The sequence below is a fragment of the Chiloscyllium punctatum genome, chromosome 12, assembly GCF_047496795.1.
Source record: "Chiloscyllium punctatum isolate Juve2018m chromosome 12, sChiPun1.3, whole genome shotgun sequence".
NCBI classification, from domain to species: Eukaryota; Metazoa; Chordata; class Chondrichthyes; order Orectolobiformes; family Hemiscylliidae; genus Chiloscyllium; species Chiloscyllium punctatum.
The window spans coordinates 13,136,598-13,145,997 of NC_092750.1; the positions used below are offsets into that span (position 1 = coordinate 13,136,598).

The 9,400-nt window shown below is 43.7% G+C and overlaps 1 protein-coding gene across 2 annotated transcripts in view; it reads left to right on the forward strand.

Annotated features, from left to right (window-relative positions):
- Nucleotides 1-7,204, forward strand: part of sema3bl (sema domain, immunoglobulin domain (Ig), short basic domain, secreted, (semaphorin) 3bl) — a 196,309-nt gene extending 189,105 nt beyond the window's left edge. For both annotated transcript variants that reach the window (XM_072581859.1, XM_072581858.1), the window contains exon 17: nt 1,510-7,204. In XM_072581859.1, the coding sequence (XP_072437960.1) occupies nt 1,510-1,956 (447 nt within the window). In that variant the 3' untranslated portion in view covers nt 1,957-7,204. The remainder of the gene's footprint in view (nt 1-1,509) is intronic.
- The last annotated feature ends 2,196 nt before the right edge of the window (nt 7,205-9,400 follow it).

Genomic DNA, 9,400 nt, shown 5'->3' on the forward strand with positions numbered 1-9,400 from the left:
GGCTGCACACCCGTCATTTGCATTTCATGCACTAGATCCCTCAGTGTCTCAGAGCTTTGCAACCCGATCTCAGTCTTTAGATAATGTCCTTCATTTGCATTCTCCCGGCTAAAATGAACAATTTCATATGACATTCCATTTGGCAGATGTTTGCCTACTCACTTAGCCTATTGTTATCATTTTGTAGCCTTCGGATCTCCTTTTCACAACTTACTTTTCTCTGCATTTTTGTGTCATCAGTAGATTTAGAAACATGCCTTTGCTCCTTTCATCCTGAATAAGCTGTAAAAAACTACATCTACACTAAACTATCCTGATCCCTGTGGCATACCACATGTTACACCTTGACAGTCAGAAAATGACCCATTTACGTCAACTCTCTGTTTCTTGTTAACCAGTCAATCTTCAAACATGGGGGAGGGGGGTTGATGGTTTAGTAGTACTGTTACTAGACCATTAATCTAGAGAGAAAGTGAGGACTGCAGATGCTGGAGATCAGAGTCAAGAGTGTGGTGCTGGAAAAGCACAGCAAATCAGGCAGCATCTGAGGAACAGAAGAATTGACGTTTCAGGCATGAGTCGTTCATCAGGGCTTATGCCCGAGATTCTCCTTCTCCTCGGATGCTGCCTGACCTGCTGTGCTTTTCCAGCACCACACACTTGACTATCAATCCAGAGACGCTGGTAATGTTCCAGGAACCTGGTTTCAAATCTTGCCATGGCAGATGCCAGAGCTTGAATTCAATAATTATCTGGAAATAAGAGTTTAACGATGACCATGAAACCATTGTCAGGGGGAAAACCCACCTGGTTCACTAATATCCTTTAAGGAAGTAAACTGTCATCTTTAATGTGACCACAGACCCATAGTAATGTGATTGACTCATAATGCCCTCTGGGCAATTAGGGATGGTCCTGCCAGTGATAGCTGCATCCAGTGAAAAAATCCCACATACTATCCCCTCTACAATTTTTGACACCCATTTTAAATGTCACGAATTGAAGGAGCCGGTATTGGACTCGGGTGGACAGAGTTAAAAATCACACAACACCAGGTTATAGTTCAACAGGTTTATTTGGAAGCACTAGCTTTTGGAGCGCTGCTCCTTCATCAGATAGGTTGTGGAGAATAAAAGAATATTCTCAAAATAAACCTGTTCAACTATAACCTGGTGTTGTGTAATTTGTAACATATTAAAAGTGGGACCTTATCAAATCCCTTCTGGTTACGTAAAATGATGACACCCCTACACCGATCCCACGTGGCATACCACATGTTACACCTTGCCAATCAGAAAATGCCCCATTTATGCTTACTCTCTGTGTCTTGTTAGCCAGTTAATCTTTGATCATGCCATCTGGGGAGGTGAAGGCACAGTGCATGTACAGCTTTTAATAAACTTTTTCCCTATGCCAGATGTTAAGCTAACCAGCCTGTAGGCTGCCTGCTTTCTGACTCTTCTTAGACTGGATGGCAGTACACAAATGCACGTTATTGGCTTCCCACAGGTGAAAACTGATGACAGGATCATCAAGACTGAGCACGGCCTGTTATTCCGAAAGATTTACCGAATGGACGAAGGGACATATTACTGCAAAACGATGGAGCACGGCTTCACACAGACAGTGAGCAAGATCTCGCTGGAGGTGATTGAGAGCGGGCAGCTGGACGAGATCTTCGGCCGTGATGATGAGGAGCACACCAACCGCCCGTGCGTCACACAGCCTCGCCGACTGCACAGCCAGAAGCCGTGGTTCAAGGATATCATGCAGCTGATCGGCTACTCGAACCTGCACCGCGTGGAGGAGTACTGCGAGCGGGTCTGGTGCAACGAGAAACAGCGCAAGAAGCGCAAGATGATGGTGAACAAGTGGAAGTACGTGGGGGAAGTGGGCCGGCGGGCAAAGAGCAAACCTCGCAACAGGACACCCAGGCACATCCCTGCTGACACATAAAATCCGTTTGAACTCTGCTTGGATGGTTAGTAAGAGACTGAGCCCAAGAGGCAAAGCATCTGAGCAACTTTTCAAAATGGACTTTTCTCAATTGAGGCTGTGAACCCCATCGCTGGTAATCACGGGAGAGAGGATAGCCTCAGTTCAAACAAATAAAACCAAAGACTCCCCCAAATCTTCATCTCCATTTCTAACAAACAACTTTGTCACATATTCCTGTGATTTTTGAGTTTATTGCGCCATAGCATTGACCTTGTTGATTTAGTAACCAGGACTGTTACTGTAATGTCAGCTCTGCATATTTATAACTGTTATTTAATGACTCCTTGAAATTGCTGAATGGCCAATGTGAGGACAAAGAGCCTGCTATATTTGAACAGAAGCCATAAAAACAAATGGAGCAAGGATTGGCTGGAGTGGAGTGTTTCCCAAGTTGTTGAACCATTGGTCTGTATGTTATTGTTCGCATGAGCAGGGTTAGGTAGATGACATCTTAAGTCAGAGTTGTGTGGTTGACCCAGGGAGGTTGGTTCTACAGTCATCTATCACAGTGTATATAAAGTGTCTGAGCAAAACCTGACAGCCCACTGTACCACAGCAAGATACAATTCTTTATAATTGTTACATGTTTTAATGACCAATGGATGTGGTGTTTCTAGGGTACTCCAAGAGATGCTATCATCCCTTGAGATCTTTAGTAGTTAATGTTTTGGTTTTGTTAGAGGGGAAATTGAGCAAACCAGGTTTGTTGATTCATGAAAATGGCATTGAGAACTAGGCTTAGCCCATGATTATGTTTTTGTGAAGCTCTGTTCTAGGGAATGGGGGTTTTCTAGTTGGTGAATTCTGACTTTTGATGGGTGAACCATGAGGTAAAGTTGCCATAGGCCAACCAGACCCTAGGGCCACTGTCTGACTGGGAGGGATGACTGATGGTGATGTAACACCTCAGGGAAGGTTTTCAGGTGAAGGCAGAACCTTCATGGTGACCCTGGCGATGAACCCATGCTGTTAATATCACTCTGCATTGCAGTTATCCAACCCACTGAGCTAACCAACTCTTGCATGCATTACGTAGAAGGGTATTGGATGGCAGTTTTCAGATGGGTGTGTTCTAATGGGTGTATTCCGATGTGTGTAGTCCAATGGGTGTAATCTGATCGGTGTAATCTGATGTGTGTAATCCAATGTGTATAGTCCAATGGGAGAATTCTGATTGGTGTAGTCTGATGGGTGTATTATGATGGGTGCACTCTGATTGGTGTGATCCAGTAGGTGTATTCTGATGAGAGAATTCTGATTGGTGTATTCTGGTGGGAGTATTCCAATGGGAATTTTCTGATGGGTGTATTCTGATGAGAGTATGCTGATGGGATTATGTTGATGGTTGTATCCTGATGAGTGTATTCTGATGGGAGAATTCTGATTGGTGTATTCTAATGGGAGTATTCTGATAGGAATTTTCTGATGGGTGTACTCCAATGGGTATATTTCAATGCAACTTTTCTAATGGAAGCATTCTGATAAGAGCACTCGGATGGATGCCTGGTTGTTATATTTCATTTTTAGAAACTCCTGGTTTGTCCAAACATTACCTAATGGCTGATCCTGGTTACAATTGTTCTGGTTCATTGTTGACTTAAAGAGTAAGCCATTTGTGATTGATGTTGTAAGTAGGTACATGAGCATTTAACAGTAACATTTCTCGAGAGATATGGAAAGAAAAATGAGTGTGCCATTCTGCTCTGGACACAATAAATCTCTGTCTGGATTGTGTATCAGTCTCTCACCCTGGTAATTAACAATTAAATTGATAAATTTACTGTTAACCTTTCATTGAAGGCCTGGTTGCATGTTGCACATGGAGTCAATCTCCCGGCAGTCCCAGCATCAGCGAGGGTGGTGGGGGAGCAGCTGGAAGTCAGACGCCTGCCCTTGCCTCTGATCACCCCCCACCCTTTCCCCCAGCCTACCCTTGACCCATAAGGCCCACATCCATTCCTGGGCCTCTGCTGTTTGTGGTGCCAGCAACTGTTGCCCTCCACTGGCACTAGCAACAATATGTAGCTGTCTGCCTCTAATTGACCGGCAGCTCCTGGCTATTGGGTCTTCCATCGTGGAAAAGACCTGCAGGTGACCATTTCAGTGCCTAAAGGTCATTTGATTCCACTGGACCCTACCCACACAACTAATGACGTTCCCCACTGGCTCTCCAATCAGTGGAAAAAACACTCATCAGCCCAGGGAGTTCTTAATATTCTAGAATAAAGCTCCTGAACAAGTGGTAAAAGCTGGTTCCACACTAACTCGGACTTTTTTCATTGGAGAAAAGGAGGAGGAGAGGGGACCTAATTGAGGTATACAAGATAATGAGAGGCATAGGTAGAGTCGATAGCCAGAGATTATTTCCCAGGGCAGAAATGGCTAACACGAGGGGTCATAGTTTTAAGCTGGTTGGAGGAAAGTGTAGAGGGGGTATCAGAGGCGGGTTCTTTTACACAGAGAGTTGTGAGAGCATGAATGCGTTGCCAGCAGCAGTTGTGGAAGCAAGATCATTGGAGACATTTAAGAGACTGCTGGACATGCATATGGTCACAGAAATTTGAGGGTGCATACATGAGGATCAATGGTCAGCACAACATTGTGGGCTGAAGGGCCTGTTCTGTGCTGTACTGTTCTATGTTCTATGTTCTCTGTTCTAACTCTCAACAGGGAAGTACAAAAAAATAACTTATAGGACGATGGAGAGAGAGCAGGATTGTGGGAATAATTGAATGGCTATGTCCAGCATGGGTGCAATGGGGTGGATGGATTCCTTTCATACTGTATCATTCTTTAATTCTATACATAATAAAGATAGTACACATTAGATATCAAGCATGCAATCTCTGATACTGCCAACAACAATTCGAGCTGAGTAATGGATGGCAGTCTACCCATGTCCTGTCAAAGACAGTGGCTCAGTGGTTAGCATTGCTGCCTCACAACTCCTGGGATCCAGGTTTAGTTCCACCCTCAGGTGACTGCCTCTGTGGAGTTTGCACATTCTCCCCATGGCTGCGTGGGTTTCCCTATAGTGTCCAGGGATGTTCAGGCTAGGTCGATTAGCTATGGGAAAGGCAGGGTTGCAATGGTGGGGTGGGTCTGGGTGGGATGCTGTTTGGGGGGAGGGGGCAGTGTGATATTCGATGGGCTGAATGGCCTGCTTCCACACTGTAGGGATGTTATGAATGCACATTAAGAAAAGACGAACATCTGTCAAGGGAGTAAACCTACAGCCCACATGTGATTCCAGGCCCCTAAATGTAGCTGCCTCTTAATACCCTAGGACTGGGTAGCATGGAAACCTGGCCAAAATTGCCCACATCTCTTGAAAACGTTCAAGCCAAAGAAATCTGATCACAGTCCAACCACCCACAAGCATCCTTGATAATTTTTGGGTTCCTTAGGGGATGGGCAAGCACATACAACTTTGACCAACACCAAGACAGTGAAACTAAATTATATCCTCAACTCAATGTAACAACGACTACCAGACATCTCTTTAACCTCAGAGGTTGAAGCTCTTTTGTTTACATTAAACAGAATGGTTTTAGCCATTTTGTATTGTGACACTGGATAATGAGAGGAATCATCTAACTGTATTTCCCAACAATCAGTCTAATTAACAACAATGCCTATTGGAAAATCTGTCTCAGTGGACAATCCCAGTGAACAAGTTGCAATTCTGCTAGGTACATTTATTGGGGAGAGTTATTGCAGCAGGTCTGGTATATCAGAGAGTGTTGGTATTCCAGCTTTACATCAGAGTCTTATAGTGAAGTATTTCAGTACTGTAGTGAGTTTTCATGCATCAGACAGTCTTATAATGAAGTACATGAAAGTGTTACAGTGAGCAATAAATATCAGACATTAGGACATTTTGGAAATGGTTACAGTGAAAAAATGGGATATCAGACAGTTTTACAGTGAAGTCCAGGATATCAAAGTGTTAAGTGAGGTACAGTTTTTCAGAGACGATTATAGTGAGGAGTGGTTCATCAGTGTGTCACAGTGGGATACAATGCATCAAAGGAGCAGCGATACAGTGAGAGGTCACTTTACAAAGTACTGCCAATATACAGGCCACTTAGATTTTGTAACCCAAGCCGACGGGCTCTCAGGAACTGTTTATCTCAACATGAGGGCTACTATTTGGACAGATAAAAGCAAAAATGATAGTCAGATGAATGTCTCACATTGTAATGACCCACCATTCTGGGACCAGTCTCCAAAGCCTCAGTTAGGCCACATTGACTGTGTTAAGCAGCCCTGCTATTCTGTTTGCTATCTTTGACAATTGTTTCATGCATCTTTGAACCAAGTTGTGATTTGTAAAATAATGTATATAATTATGTTTAGGTATTTTGTACAGGATTAGGTTGTTTTTTTTAATCACATTACATTTTCTTCGAGAAACTTAAAAGAGATGTTTTGAGTTATACTTTTGAACTGTCTCAATGCTTGGAGTTTTAATTCCATTATTTAAATGGAAGTTAAATTTAATTCTTGTCTGGCTTCTCTTTTTAAAAAAAATTCAAATTATTTATGACGATGTACACTTGTACCTGAAGAAAAGCTGCTGAATTTTCATGAACACGTAGATTTTTAATATTGGCCAAAGGGTCCATTTCCGCGCTGTACAATTCTATGACTCGATGGGTATAAAGCTTTTCATCCGCTCCAAATTGAAGGTGCATGATAGGTGGAAGTACATAATGCTGATGTGTTTAGGCAATAGCTCACAATTAAACTGTCACCATAACCGTAAACAGACTTAATATGCTCATTGATCTATGTTGAGTGACGGAATAGGCTCAAGGGGCTGAATGGCCTACGTCTGTCCCTGTGTATGATCATTCTGTCAGAAAAGGCAATACAATTCAATTCCACAGTGTCAAAGGATGTGGAAAAACAGACTAGACTTAGATTTCTGATTCCAATTTCTTTCCCTCAAGGTAAAATCGTCTGTTTCATTGATGTTCAAAGGGACTTTACTTTTTCACTCTAAATTATCAATTGATCAAATCTCGAGATCATGAGGACTATGCAGCTTCAAAAATTTTGAGTTAGTAATGTAGAGATGTGTTATAAAGAACACTGTATTTAACCGGTTTATGTATACTTTAGATGTAATTTTTACTTTTCTAAAGTATATTTATAATCTTGCATTTAAATAAAAGCCAGGTCTATTAAAGTGTAACCTTTACATGTGAGGCCTGTTTATTGGTTAGTCCTGTGGAGGTGCCGTCATAAGGCTTGTTATTTTTATTGTTCCCAAACCACCACCTTCCCCTATAAACCCCTTAAACTGGATCTCAATATCCAGTTATCTGATCACTCTTCAAAGCAGTGAGTGTGAGGAGGATGTTGTGACCCTTTTCAAAAAGAGATCAGGTAGTCTCCCACCATTTGCGCTGATAGAATTGCATGATGGCTCAGTGGTTAGTTCTACTACCTCACAACACTTGGGACCCAGGTTCAGTTCCAGCCTTGGGTGACTGTCTGTTTGAAGTTTGTGCATTCTCCCCACGTCTGCATCTCAGGTTTTCTCCCACAGGTTAGGCAAATTGGCCTTGCTAAATTGTTCCGGGGCAGGCAGGATTACAGGGACAGGATAGGGGGTGTTTGGACTTGATGGGCCACATGATCCACTTCCATACTGTAGGGATTCTATGATATTTTCTAATCAATGTATTCAGAGATGTTATTGTATTAAAAATGGTTTTGATAATGAAGGGTTCATTAAAAAGGAACCTAATCAAAAGGTAGTCTTCAGGAGAAGCTTTATTGAATGTCCTTTCCATTATCTCGAGATGAGAGGTTTGTGCTAATAATCAGCAGCCTCTCTCTTTAGTTGGGAGTATAAAGTCCTAGTGATGAGGCTTTTGCTTATTTGAATGAGACACCAATGTGACATTCTCCCTGTGTGAATGGAACAATGATCATGAGGTTTCTTATTGATCAGACATTAATGACAAGGTCACCTCCTTAACAGAGTGACTAAAAATTACCCAATTCAAAAGGGTCATGCATAATGAGATTTTGTATATAAAAGGATTACTGATAATAACATTGTCATCAGGCACTGCTTGTCACTGGCCACCCGGGTGTTTTCCTATCTTCCTGGTGGAGGGAATTGAATAAAGATTTGTGCACCTTGTGTCTCTCACTGTGTCTCACACCTGCACACACACACAACATGGGGGCTGGGGAAAAAATAAGCACTACCGCAGTTAGGCGGGAGTGTGGAAGTAAAAAGGGGTAGGAGTGTAAAAAAAAAGACAAAATAAAGAAAAAAAATTGTCCTGGTGACAAGCGCTAAATACAGTGGAAACTCGATTATCCATACGAAATGGGTGGGCACTATTTCGTTTGGATATACGATTATTCAGAAAATCGATTAAATGCCTTTCCTCTGGGGTTCAGAGTTTTAAAATCTGCTCTCTGTTCAGGAAACTGCAGAAGCATTGGTACAAGACATTGGTTTGGCCGCATTTAGAACACTGTGTACAGTTCTGGTCGCCACATTACCAAAAGGATGTGGACACTTTGGAGAGGGTACAGAGAAGGTTTACGAGGATGTTGCCTGGTATGGAAAGTGCTAGCTATAAAGAGACTTTGAGTAGGTTAGGTTTATTTTCATTAGAAAAAAGGAGATTGAGGGGGGACCTGATTGAGTTTTACAAAATCATTAAAGGGTATAGATAGGGTGGAGAGAGACAAGCTTCTTCCCAGGGTGAAGGATTCAATAACGAGAAGTCACGCTTTCAAGGGGAGGGGTAGAAAGTTTAAGGTGGATTCATGTGGTATGTCCTTCACACAGAGGGTGGTGGGCATCTGGAACACGTTGCCAGCATCGGCTCAGGCTTGGAGGGCTGAAGGGCCGGTTCCTGGGCTGTAAATTTTCTTTGTTTCTGAAGCACACAGTGCGCGAGGCCCCGTCCCCAACACTGCCCCATGCCCGCCCCTCCCCCGTCCAGCACCGCCCCGCCCCCACCTCCCCAACCCAGTCCAACACCACCCCCGCTCCCCCCAGCACAAAGCGTGTGAGCCCCCACACCCCAACACCGCCCGCTCCCTGCCCCGTCCAACCCCGACTCCAAACCCCATCCAAACTCGCCCCTGGCCACCCCACCGTTCCCCCCCCACCAACCCCATCCAACCCCACCCCCTCTCCGGGGCATCCAGACTGCACACCAGCAACAAGACTGCTGCTGCTTCAGGTGCCGTTGTGGGGTAAGTCTCCAAATAGCGCACAGACACAGCCATACACACAACCTTTGACTGCAAATTTTGACAGGTTCCACATTTGCCCTGCACAGGACAATGTTGGAGAGATTATTCCTGGGAAGCAGGGAGGGGGTTAGGGCACACACCTCTGTAGAACTCCAGGGAAAGTGTG